The sequence below is a fragment of the Cyprinodon tularosa genome, unplaced genomic scaffold, assembly GCF_016077235.1.
Source record: "Cyprinodon tularosa strain WSP-4 unplaced genomic scaffold, ASM1607723v1 ctg172, whole genome shotgun sequence".
Classification (NCBI taxonomy): domain Eukaryota; kingdom Metazoa; phylum Chordata; class Actinopteri; order Cyprinodontiformes; family Cyprinodontidae; genus Cyprinodon; species Cyprinodon tularosa.
The window spans coordinates 321,800-335,138 of record NW_024038551.1 but is presented as its reverse complement, the minus strand read 5'-3'; the positions used below and the strand labels follow the sequence as shown (position 1 = coordinate 335,138).

Sequence of the window (13,339 nt, the reverse complement as noted above, 5' to 3'; positions counted from 1 at the left end):
AACCCGAGAACTGAAAATAACCAGAAAACACAATAAAATAAGAATTAAACCATAAAAAAACTAGAAATCGTGAAGTAAAGCAAAACTGAACACTCAAAAGAAAACATAACAGAACCAAGACTAAGACAGTAACCCGGAAAAAACCATAGAACACAATAAAATAAGAATTAAACCATAAAAAACAGGAAAACAAGGAGCAAAGCAAAACTGAACATCCAAAAGAAAAACATAACAGAGCAAGAACTCTAACAGCAGCAAGGAGACCCAAAAAACATGCAAGACACGGGGACCTAAAGGGAGCAGAGATTCAGGACTTGATCTCTCATTTATATATTCAAAGACTCCTCTTTGCAGATTGAATAAACTGTATTCCACATCTAAACGCTCAATGTTTACTAAAACTGCATGTTCTGTTTGTGCACATGTTCATAAATCCAACAATTTTTATTGAAGGAAAATAGGATGCTGTTCTTGTAGGGAAGGGGTGATTCCTTTCAGGATAGATTAAACTGATTGATCAACTGCAAAAAGGTTTCCTGGATTGACTGACAGGCTGCTTCAGAACAATTTTATAGAACTCCTATGAAAGAAAAAACAGATTCCTCCAACTTTGTTCCTGAAAATATTCCGTCCCCATCAGTTCAGAGGTTCTGCCTCACCATGTCCTCAGTGGGTTCATCACAGCCTTTGCTAATCATTAGCTGAGCTTGACAACAGGGTAGTGGCTGCAGGTGTCTCTGAAGATGACATAAATAGTGCATTGAAAGCAGGTCCAGCCATAGGAAGGAATGATGGTGCATTTTGAATGAAGTTGATTTCCCTTAGCCTTATGAACCAAAGCTGTATTTGTACTATTGAAATGTCAAATTTCAAATGCAAGTGTTTCTAAATACTGGTAAAAATGTTTATTCATAAAACTCAAGGAAACAGCACTGCTGAGCTGCAGCGCCTGGGGCTCCTGAACCTGGCGGTGTCTTTTTTTGTGACAACCGTGCCGTGCTGCGTGTTTCTCTTCATTAATCTGATCACTTTATTTACACTAAGAAGTAAAGAAGTGTTTCGAGCGACTTCTCGTTATCTCCTACTGTTTAACCTTCTGCTTGCAGACACTCTGCAGATGGTCCTCAGTCAGTCGATGTTCCTCCTGTCTCTCGGTAGAGTAACGCTTGCGTATCCCGTGTGCGCCATCCTGTCAGCCGTTTATTTTCTTTCTCACAGGATTTCACCACTAACTCTGGTGGTGATGTGTTTGGAGAGATACATAGCCGTGTGCTATCCTCTAAGACACAGCGTTGTCATCACCACCAGGAACACAACTCGAATTATTTGTGTTGTTTGGACTTTTACTTCACTAAATGTTATGGTTCAAATAATTATAATGTTTAAATTTTCTGTAGAAGACCTGCAGAACACTCAGATGACAGACTTTTGTGGAAAAGAGAGCATATTCTCTGATCCAGTCTCTGACCTTTACGACAGAGCCTCCACCTATTTCCTGTTTGTGTTGGGAGGCGTAGCGGTCGTTTTTACCTATACTGGTGTCATTATAGCAGCTCGTTCAGCCTCTGCAGACAAAACTTCAGCCAGAAAGGCTCGAAGGACTCTGCTTCTGCATCTGCTGCAGATGGGCCTCACTGTGTCTTCAACGGTACACAGCTCACTTGTGATGGTGATCTCCAAAAACCTAGACAGGGTTGTAGCTGTTCAACTGCAGATTTTTCTCTATGTTTCTTTAACTATTCTTCCTAAATGTCTGAACTGCCTCATCTATGCTCTTAGAGACCAGACAATCAGGCCCATCCTCATGCTCAATCTCAGCTGTCAGTGGAGAGGCTCCGGTTTGCTCTTTCTAAGAGAGAACGGAACGTAATTGTTACTATATTGCTGTGAGTTTTGGCTTTAACAGCAACAGCCTGTATACTTTTTTAAAATTCGGTCATTAATTATTTCTTTGTGGCCTTTTCTTTTAGTCTTACTGACCTTGAATGTAAAGGAAATTAGGTTAAACTTGTTTTCTCCTCCAACATTTTATTGAATTCAGTGATGAAAGAGCAGGATGTGATGCTAAGAGGTACAAGCAGAGGTGTGAATGGATCAGCATGTTTCAGGGGAGTGGACTCAATGTTAGGACCTATCAGCCAAATCGTTGTCCAGTAAGTATGTGAGATCCACTGGAACACTGAATGCTTTGTAATTGGGTTTACAGTTGATTTTATTTAATTTTTATTAGTCAGATGACATAACTAATGCATCATAAGTACACAATAACAACAATCAGTAAAGATGGCTAAAAGAAACATCAGCTGAAGTTAGATTTGCAGTGTTTAACTAATTACCTTTATCTTTAAACAAAAGAAGTTACAGAAAGAGGTGGAAAAAAATCCTCATCCAGTCATTTAACTGGTTAAACTATGCGGCATTTTCTTTTTCAAAAGAAATAGTGAATTACATGTTTTCTCCTTTATGTTAATGTCTTCAAGCAGAAGGAGGAATGATATTCATTATTATTATATGGATGCCTTAATTATTGCAAAATAAAAATGGTTGCTTTTAGAATGAAAGTTCAGCTTTTAAAATTAACTACAACATGCAACTCATGTTAATAAATATACTGTAAATCCCTGCATTTGTTTGTTGGTTTGAGTCTGAAAAAGAATCTTAGGGGTGTAGTGTCATGATGGGTTACAGAGTAAGCCCAATATGCAGAAGGTGACAGAAGGTTGATGAAACTCGCATTTTTCAGCCTTTACAAAAAGTTTGTTCTCCAACAATCTTTGAAGGACCAGACGGACATGTTTCTTATGCTCAGAATGGTTCTTGGAGTAGATTAAAATGTCGTCAATGTATACAAACACAAAAATATTCAGAAAGTCTCTGAGGACATCATTGACGAGCGCTTGAAAACATGCAGGAGCGTTAGTGAGACCAAAAGGCATAACCAGATATTCAAACTGGCCCAAAGGGGTTTTTAAAGGCTGTCTTCCATTCGTCACCCTCTCTTATCCTGAGAAGGTGATATGCGTTTCTTAAGTCGAGCTTGGTGAAGACAGTAGCCCCTTGTACTGGTTCAAAGGCTGATGCTAGTAACGGAAGTGGGTATTTATTTTTAACAGTTATTTGGTTAAGGCCTCTGTAGTCTATACAAGGTCTTAAGGAACCATCTTTCTTGCCCACAAAAAAGAAACTAGCACCCAACGGAGAAGAAGATGGACGGATTATTCCAGCAGCTAGGGACTCATTTATATACTTTTTCATGGTTTCACGTTCTGGTTTGGAAATGTTGTAAAGTCTGCTGCTGGGCAGGGGAGCTCCAGGTAATAGCTCAATCGCACAGTCATATGGTCTGTGAGGTGGAAGAGACGTAGCACTGACCTTACTGAAGACAGGAGCCAGATCATGATACTCGGAAGGGACAGAAGAAAGGTCAGGAGAGTCCATCTCCCCCCCACCTCTAGGAGACTGTACAGCGGGAGCTGCAGAACGAAGGCATGTTTCATGACAGGAGGTCGACCACGACTCAATGTGGCGTTCAGCCCAGTTAATATGGGGATTATGTCGTTCCAACCACTCAAAACCCAGCCCCAAGGAAGCACATGTAGAAGGAAGAACAAAAAATGTTAAAGTCTCACGATGATTTCCAGAGATCAAAAGCTCTAGAGGTTGCGTTTGATGGGTAACTTGATGCAGTCTCTTCCCATCAATAGCAGAGACACTAAGTGGTTTGGCTAACGGAACAGTTTCGATCTGTAGCTGCAGAACCAGGTTAGAGTCTATAAGATTACGCTCACATCCAGAGTCGATAAACGCAGACAATGTGAGATTCTGGTTAGAGAAAAACAGAGTGGCTGGAAGCATCAAATGAGGAGACTTTTCAATTTTCAAATGGCCCGTCAGACTCCTCAGTTCCTCTGACGGGCCCCGGCTTTTGACTTAGCAGGGCAGGAAGCAATGAAATGGCCAGTCTCACCACAGTATATGCACAACTTGCCCCTGAAACGTCTTTCCTCAGGAGTTAGCCTTGTGTGTCCAACCTGCATGGGTTCGGCTTCCGTCTCAACTGAGTGAGAGACCTGGACAGGCATAGAGAGAGTCTGGGTTTTAGGCCTTGGCTTGGAAACGGGTTCTGTGGATCCAGAAAAAACAGAAGCATTATTCAATGCAGGGGCAGACACAAAAAAATTTTGACTCTTTTGTCTTGAGCTGTTTCTAGCACGAAGTCTGTTCTCCAACCTAATCGTTAGGCGGATTAATTCTTCCAAACTAGCTGGTTCGTCGAGAGTTGCAAGTTCATCCTTGATATTGTCATTCAGTGCCTTAAAATATGCACTTTTAAGAGCACATTCGTTCCATCCGGAAGCTGTGGCTTTGACCCGGAAGTCGATGAAAAACTCCGCCACCGTGGAATTTCCCTGTCTTAGATTTAGCAGAGCTCGAGAGTCAATTGTTTGATCAGAGTCCTGATTAAACACCTGGGAAAATTCAGAAACAAAATCAGAAAATGTACATCTGAAGCTGTCCTCGGAGGCAAACCTTGCCTCCGCCCACTCCAGGGCTCGTCCAGTTAGTTGGGACAAAATAAAAGTTATCATCTTCTTATCTGTAGGGAAACTGCCAGGCGAGTTCTCAAAAATTAGACGGCATTGAAACAAAAATCCCTTACATTCTTTCTGATTACCTGAGAACTTTTCAGGGAGACTAGGACGGAACTCAGGAGATGACGTCACAGCTGTTGACCTTAGAGGCGGAAGTGGATCCGGAAAAAGACGTGCTGCTGATGCAGCGTTAGCACTGCCCATGTAGCCAGCATACGTTTGAAGCATTTGATTTTGACATTCAATCTTGGTATGTAACTCACGGAGGGTTTGAGCGTGTCCTTGGATCTGAGCGTCTTGCTCCTCAAGCCTCCGACGGAGGTGGCCTGCTGGGCTTAGTGTTTGGCCGCAGTGTTCTGTCATGATGGGTTACAGAGTAAGCCCAATATGCAGAACACACACGGAGGCTGGATAAAAAGTTTAACAAGGTTTATTGAAACACAAGCACATGAATATTGCACTGGAACTGGAGCTGGTCGGGGGGCAGGTTCACTGGAGTCTGCAGGGATGACAGTTCAGTTAGCAAACGGACTGATGAGTTATGAGTCTTAGATATTTCTGAGGAATACCTTGAAGGAGTCCGGGTTTCTCTTTGAGAGAGGAAACTGTTGGGTCCAGAGACTGTTTGTTCAGCAGAGTCCAATAATTGCTTCAGCGTCTTACTTCTGACTTTGAGGGCAGACCTTGATTTGAGTTTCCAGCTCTTAGCCAAGAGCTGCAGGGGAATCCACAGAAGAGTCTTCAGGTTTGGCTCACGAGGGCAGGCTCGGCAGGTTAAGCTCATCCAGAGCCTCAGGGAGAGACAGGATTCCTGTGAGGCAAAAAACAACGAAGAGTTAGAATCTTATCTCATAAAGAGATAGCTAAGATTCTCAGGTTACAAGGCTCAGGTCGCTAACCAAACTAGCTCAACACTGCGGCGTTGAAGCAAGGTCTGAAGGCAGGTTATATAGCGCTGGAACTCTGATGATGAGATGCCCCACAGGTGTGTTGGAGGCTCAGCTCAGGAGGACCCACGGCGCACTCTGCTGGAGGAAGGTGGTACAGCTCCAGATCCCAACATGTAGAAGTGTTTTCTAATCAGTGATCCAATAAACAATTCAGCACGATTAATTTAAAGCTGAAGTCTAAGTTTTTAAAAATCACTTTTTTGTCATATTGGCTAAAACTGTCCCTATGCCCAGACAGCACTACATGTGATATGTAACCTGTGAAAAAAACTGCTTCAATTGGTCCCGCCTACTGCCTGTATTGCAATCTGGAAAGAATATTTCGGGACGAGACAAAACAACGAATCACAGCCAGAGGAGCGTCTGATGGAGTGTCAATCACAGCTCACACAGGCTGAATCCCGCCCCCTCCCTCTCACCGCTGAACCTGCCGCTGCCGCCCGGCATCTTATATCTAGCTGCTTGGAGGTGAGTGTTATCGCTCTTACCGGTTCACACTCCATGCCGCGTACGCTCCTTGGACGCTTCTTGTCGCATGCGGTAGCCGCGCAGATGCTGTGAGAGGGGTGGAGCTTGGAGGTGGGGCATGAGTGAAGCAGAGAGGGTGGGGAGTGGCGTGAAACCTGTTTTTCTTCAAATTTTCAGTCAAAGTCTGCTCTCTCCTCAATGTAACAGACTGCAGCTTTAAGAAATATGGCAATCTTTATACAATTATTTGTCTTTAAAAAAATAGCTTGTGTTAACTTAACAACTTTATGTTTTGTTCAAAATATGACTGCTGGAAACAAGCAGCTCAGAGAGCTTCTTCATGTCCAAATTGTTTCCTTTTCATTTATTAAACAGCAGGAGGAGCTTTCAGTCCTAAAACAGCTTTTAATTTTGTTGAACATTAGGCTTTGTTATTTTTAATTTACATTCCTTTAACATTTCAATGCAGACAAGGAGAAAAAACTTGGCTCCATACGTCACTGAGTGACTCAACCCCTTTCCAAAGAATATTAATTCAACATAATGACGACCTTTGTTCAGGTGAACACGCCTGTACTCGCTTACAACCAAATGAACAACAAACAAGTTTACGAAAAGCAGTGATGAGAGCAAGGGTAGCTCTGTTCTCATGAGGCAGTTGGTCACACTGGAAAAACGATCTAGAAATAAGTAAAACTTTCTTAAATTAAGTGTATTTATTCATAATTTGAGAAGGTAAATTAGAAAGTTTGACGGTGAAATGAGTGTTTTACCCTTAAAATAAGATAATTATATAGAATGCACTTGAAATAAGGCAATGCAATTGTGTTTTCTTATTTTAAGTTTAAATTGTCTTGTTCCATTGGCAAAATGTCTCTTTTTACCTACTCAGTCCAAAACAAATACACTTAATTAAAATTCATTATCTAGATTTCCATTTTTTTTTTCCAGTGCAGGGAGGAAATCAACAAGGTGGGGAAACATCTGAACAGAGAAGAATTACAGAACAGTCTTGAGCAGAAGGGTTTCTCTGCTCTGGTGACACAATATAAGATCAGATCAGAACTACCCACACATTGCTTTTAAAGGCCTTTCTACACAACATCTGCCATTCGCTACATGAGATGCATGATGACGTCTGAATAGCCCTGCTGCACGTGATTTGTGGGTCTGCAGGGACATCCTCTGACCTCCTACCTGTGCAGGTCCTATATAGAGGGAAGGTCAGCAGTGATGATACCCTCTGCAGACCAGATTGTTTGTGGCTGTTTGGACCAGTCATGTTTTGTAGAAGAGCCAAAGCTCACAGTGATGAGTGAACGCAGGACAGACAGAGGGATGGTGGTGAAAAGAAGAGGACCAGCAGCTGCAAAGTTCAGGACTTTCACAGACGGTTCCATATGGCAGAAATGACTTGCATAAAGGTCCATTTTTGAGGAGTCACTTTAAAATATATATATATACATATATCTATATGTCATGTGAAATTATGATGCATTAGTTATGTCATCTGACTAATAAAAATTAAATAAAATCAACTGTAAACCCAATTGCAAAGCATTCAGTGTTCCAGTGGATCTCACATACTTACTGGACAACGATTTGGCTGATAGGTCCTGCTTGTACCTCTTAGCATCACATCCTGCTCTTTCATCACTGAATTCAATTAAATGTTGGAGGAGAAAACAAGTTTAACCTAATTTCCTTTACATTCAAGGTCAGTAAGACTAAAAGAAAAGACTACAAATAAATAATTAATGACCCAATTTTAAAAAAATACACAGGCTGTTGCTGTTAAAGCCAAAACTCACAGCAATATAGTAACTATTACGTTCCGTTCTCTTTTAGAAAGAGCAAACCGGAGCCTCTCCACTGACAGCTGAGATTGAGCATGAGGATGGGCCTGATTGTCTGGTCTCTAAGAGCATAGATGAGGCAGTTCAGACATTTAGGAAGAATAGTTAAAGAAACATAGAGAAAAATCTGCAGTTGAACAGCTACTGGATGCAGGTCATAAAAGTTTATGACTCTCCTGATTGAATCACAGGATAGAACCAGAACCAGAATGTTTCATATGCCCACACATTAATTTTATAATTATCACTCTAACATTTCCCCCCTGTTGGGCATAATTAACATCAGCATCTTTCAATTCATATTGTATTCATAGAAGTAGGAACATGAGTAAAAACATAACAGTCTGTTTTGTTCAAATCTTCAGCAAGGCGCTTGGAATGCTGCCACCAAATTTTGGCACTGTAGGATGACTTGCTGTGGATCCATCAAAGACCATTCTGTTCCTCCTTTGTTTCAGACAGTCAGTTTGAGTCCTTAGTAACACCAGTCCAACGGTCATCACCGGGCAGCAAAACCACTTTGGTTTTGCACATCTTCGCCAGTCCGTCCAAGGAAACACCCACTAACCGGACTCTAAAAGACTGGGTTAGGTTGGTTTCTTCACCAGCGTTGAGACGAGTGGTCCTAAAAAACCAAACCCCTTTGAAGCTGGACTTCACCACAGATCTTTACCTTAGTTGTGGGGTCCCTGTGAAAGTAACTGGGCTTTTTGCTGAGGAAATTTTTTTAATCAGCTTACAATGACTCTGGTGGATTCAAGTTTTTTCTCTCTTGGATCTTCACAGCGGTGGGGGTTGTTAGTTGCACTACAGTATGTAGGGTCCTTCCCACCTCGGAGCTTCCCAATTCTTCCTTTTGATGATTTTAATCAGCACTCGGTCTCCAGGCTTCAGACCTTCCTGCGGGGAAACAAAAGAAGCTCTGGGCAGATTACATGTTCTTTGAACAGTTCTGTATTTGAACAGCTTCAGAATTCACTTAGTTAATGGGTCAATGTTCTTTTTCTTTTTCAGTCCATGGCTGTCCTTCCCATAAAGGTAGAACAAAAGGTCTCCCATTCACTATTTCAAAAGAGGCCAAACCATCACATGTTGGAATAATCCTCATGAGTAATTTTACCAATTGCAAACACTCTGGTCATGGTTTTCCTTTTTCTGCCATGAATTTTCTCAATCTATTTTGCAATTCTCTCCACTAATCATGCACTCTGTGGATGGTAGGAACAGTGATGTTTCAAAGTTTATGTTTAAATGTTTGGACATCAGTCATACCACTTCATTCACAAAATGTGTTCCATTATCACTTTGTAAGGATTTTTTTTTTTTTTTTTTTTGGATACCATGCTCAGGTATGATATGTTTACACAAAGCTTTTGCTACTGTCAGTGCATTGGCATGTTTTGTGGGAATAATTTCTACCCATTTAGAAAAATTGTTCACTAGGACTATGCAGTACTTGTACTGTCCACTTGGGGTCAGCTCAATGTAGTCCATGCTAATTACTTCAAATGGAGCTGTACCTCTTGGTGTCTGTCCTCACTTAGTTTTCTGATTTGCTTGTGAATTGTATTTACAACATGTGAGACATGCAAAAATTTTAAAAGCAGTAGTAGTTACACACCTGTGTGTGTTTCTATACTATATTCATCATAACTTTTTAAAAGCAGTAGTAGTTACACACCTGTGTGTGTTACTATACTATATTCATCATAACCCCCCCCCCCCCCCTGTTTGAAACATGATAATTTCATGGATCAAAATAGCTGCTGGTTTTAATCAGAATCAGAATAAGTCCAGAGGGAAATTGCTTTTGCTACATGCTCAAGTTACAGTTATATATATATAAATATATCCAACTAAAGAATAAGAATATGGAGGAACTGTTGTCCACACGGGCCCCCTTTAACCCTAAAAGTAGACCTGCTCAACCGCCAACTGTTTTAATGCACAGCTTTTGCACGGCTTTTGATAAGTCTACAAAGCTAAGACAGTTGCCGAGAAAAGTCCTACATTCAGCTCTGTGAATTGCTGTCTGCTTCTCTGACATAGCTATTAGTGTGTCATAAAAAAAAAAAACTTAAGAAAAGCTGAGTTTCTTTTTTTTTTTTCATAATGTGGAATCTAAGCCCTGCAGTCATTGCACAACTCCAAAAAGATACCCTTTTAGCTTTTCACCCTCCTCCGAAATAACATGGCCCAAACAACAAACTTATTTCTGCACCCGCTAAAATTTGTATAACTAGTTTATACTTTCCTTTGCTTCACATTCTAGCAGATATTGTTTTATCCTTGGCCTGTATTAGGAACTATTTCAACTAAATCTATAGTTGTCAACAGTCTTGCATCAATTCTTCTTGTAGACCACAAAGTATTTGGAATATCTTTGAAATCATTTTCATCAAATTGTGATAGCAAAGAATGCTGAGTTATTATAACACATGCTAAATCTTGAACCTGGGGTTTTACATTGAACAGAATTTTATGAGGCTGTTTCCATAGTTCTGTGTTATGGCTATAAAGCCAGCCTGGTTTGTGTGGTGCGGACATAGATAGAAATCAGATGCGCCTTCTGCAGCTTCTAAATGCAGGCCTGTGTCTCTCCACTGTGCTTCACTGGTCTTAACCAATTACAAATGATTTACCCATGATAAGCAGTACATTCCTTACATCTGTGTAATAACAGTAACTGCTGCTAAGAACCCCCATCTATGTACATAATTTGTGTCGCCATTATAGTAATGTCTTGTTTCAGAAACTGTTTTGCACAAATTCAAAGTGTTCTACTGTTCAACTAACAGACTTTCATCCTGTGGATCTGACAATGTGCTTCTAGCATAGTGCATATAAACACAAGAAGATTTTGTTGAAACGCTATTTATATGTTCTCCACATTCAGCCTTCATGCCACCCTGTTTGGGAAAAATTGCTTAAATTTTCCCATCAATTCCCATCCTAACAAATTAATGTGGTTAGTTGGTGATATTACTACAAAAACATGCAACCTTGCAATCTTTTTCCTAATCCTTTGACATCCACTCCTAGGATGTTTGACCATTTGCTGGTTTTACAAAAACTAGCATTTTAGATGGTTTTAGTCCTACATTATCTTTAATGCAAATTTTACAGGCTCCTGAATTGCATATAAGTCTAACTGTTTGTCTAATAATTGTTAAAACTATTCATGTTTTTGCCTTTAATGCATTTAATATCCCCCATGCTTCATACACGTCTACTATTTTAATGTCTCCCCCATTTGCTCAAACACCTATTCACACTCAGATGAAGAACTTCCCCTGTGGACTCTGTCTTCCTGGTCCCCCATTTACTCAAACACCTATTCACACTCAGATGAAGAACTTCCCCTGTGGACTCTTCCTTCCTGGTCTGCTTTTACTGGTCTGGGCTGAAAGCCCCCTTTGAAGTTCTAGAACCGCCCCTGCATCCTTGATGCCTTTTGAAATTTCACATGTTTTCGTTAATGCAACAATTTCTGCTAGCTTGCGCAGAATATGATAATTTTAAAGCAGCACTGTAAAGAGTTTTTTTTTTTTTTTTAACTCATCTACAATTGTAAAAACAACTAATTTCTTTTTGGAAACTGACACATCCACATACAAATTTTTATAACCCTCCTGTGGTTCATCTTTTATATCTGAACGCGGCTTGCAACTCATAGTTGTTTTTTCAACACATTGGTTTGGGTCACCATCTTCCGGTGTGGGCCGCAAGGTTGAGGGATTTAAAGAATTACATCTCTGAAGCGTGAGGTGAGGCTGAGACAGCAAAGTGGTCATAATATTTAGATGTCTGGCTGGAGACATAAAAGTCATTTTTGCTAATGTGACCCACAGTTCCACTGCATGAGGTATTAACAAGGTCAGCGGATGATACAAGACAATTTCAGATGGGCTCTGCACAGCTAGAGCTGCAGCACAAACTGATCTTACGCAGTGTGGTGGGGCAGCTACAACTGGATCTAATCTTTTGGAATAAAATGCCACTGGCCTCATTTTTCCCCTTGTTTCTGCATTAGCAGAGAGGTCATGAATTGTCCCCTGCAATCCACTGCTTGGATAAATGGTTTAGAATAATCTGGTAGTGCCACTACAGATTGCAATCAGGTCCTTTAGTTGTGAAAAAGCTGACTCTGCAGTTGGAGTCCACACTATTTTATCTATCATTGCCATATCATTTGTATAAATGAGATCAAGCAGTGGCTGAGTAACCTCAGCATAATTGGAAATCCATGTCCTACAGTAATTACACAAACCTAGAAAAGCCATCATTTGCTTTTTAGTTTTAGGCTGTGGAGCGTTCAACACCCCCTTTTTCCTGTATGTAGCTTGCATGACTAAAATAATTTTTTTGTGGGTTTATTAATTTTAAATTTTGGTTCCGAAATTATAGTTTTGGAGACCCTGCAGACGCATTAGGAAGGCTGTCAATTAGAACAATGCTGCAGCCATCGCTCCAGTGACATCCCCCCTGCGCGCTTATGCAGATTTAAGCTGTCTCCCTCTAAACTGTGTTTCATTATTTTTTGGACACACAAACAACTTAAAAGACCCACAAACATAACTTTAAAGACAGAAACACATAAAATTAAAACCGGACAAACACAGCATTAGATCTATTTATTTAGGTTTTCATCGTATCTACTTTGTGCATGTATCATACTTACACCTCACCATTTGGAGCTTATCTATTTATTTATCTATTTATTTATTTATTTATTTATTTATTTATTTATTTATTTATTTATTTATCTATTTTTCACTAGTGCTTGTTTTTAGCCGGCACATAACATTTCTCCATTGATCTACTTCCACTCCTACAAGTATTTTAAATTACTTGAATCAATCTGACACAAACTTTACATCCCCTTTATGATCTTCTCTATACTCTTCCCTGAACCCATCCTTTTTAATTCTTTTACCTCCCTGACTCACTTTAGTTCTATTTTTTTTATCCTTTAGTTCTTATTATTTTATCTTGGAATAGAGGCGTCCCTCAAACCCATATTTTTTCCAAACTATATATTCAAGTGATAATTTTTTTTGTTGGATCCTGCACTTCTACGACTTCTAATCGTAGATTCTGAGTTATCTCTAATTTATTTTGACCTTTTCCCATTTTAAAGAATTTAGTCCAGTACAAACACCTAGGGTATTCTATGCACTGGATGTTCATTCAGCAGGACAGCACCCAAACACTGTTGTGGTAATTTCTGCTTCTACATTTTCAGGTGAGAAATTCTTGCCTCTGCATCCACAAGAGTTATACTGTATTGATTTCTGCTGTTTTAGTATGAAACAACAGAACCTGAAAGGTTCGATTGTATCCTCACACACTTTCACACAGTCACACACACCTATTCTAAGGCCTAATATATTTTTTTTATTTTAACCAACATAGACAAAAAAAACAGCTATCGTTACGTGTACACTTTGGAGTCTCCAACTCCAGGCCCTCG

General features: G+C 40.1%; 2 protein-coding genes across 2 annotated transcripts in view; one reads left to right on the top strand and one right to left on the bottom strand.

Moving 5' to 3' along the window:
- LOC119781187 (odorant receptor 131-2-like) overlaps positions 1 to 13,339 on the bottom strand; it is a 91,314-nt gene that overhangs the window by 76,332 nt on the left and 1,643 nt on the right. The window lies entirely within an intron of this gene.
- Positions 855 to 2,382, top strand: LOC119781185 (odorant receptor 131-2-like). The gene has a single exon (XM_038281583.1). The coding sequence runs from the start codon at positions 902 to 904 to the stop codon at positions 1,868 to 1,870; it is 969 nt and encodes a 322-aa protein (XP_038137511.1). The 5' UTR covers positions 855 to 901; the 3' UTR covers positions 1,871 to 2,382.

What these genes read in the sequence shown, in the direction of transcription:
- LOC119781185 (XM_038281583.1), top strand. Translation starts at nt 902, where the DNA reads ATGTTTATTCATAAAACTCAAGGAAACAGCACTGCTGAGCTGCAGCGC.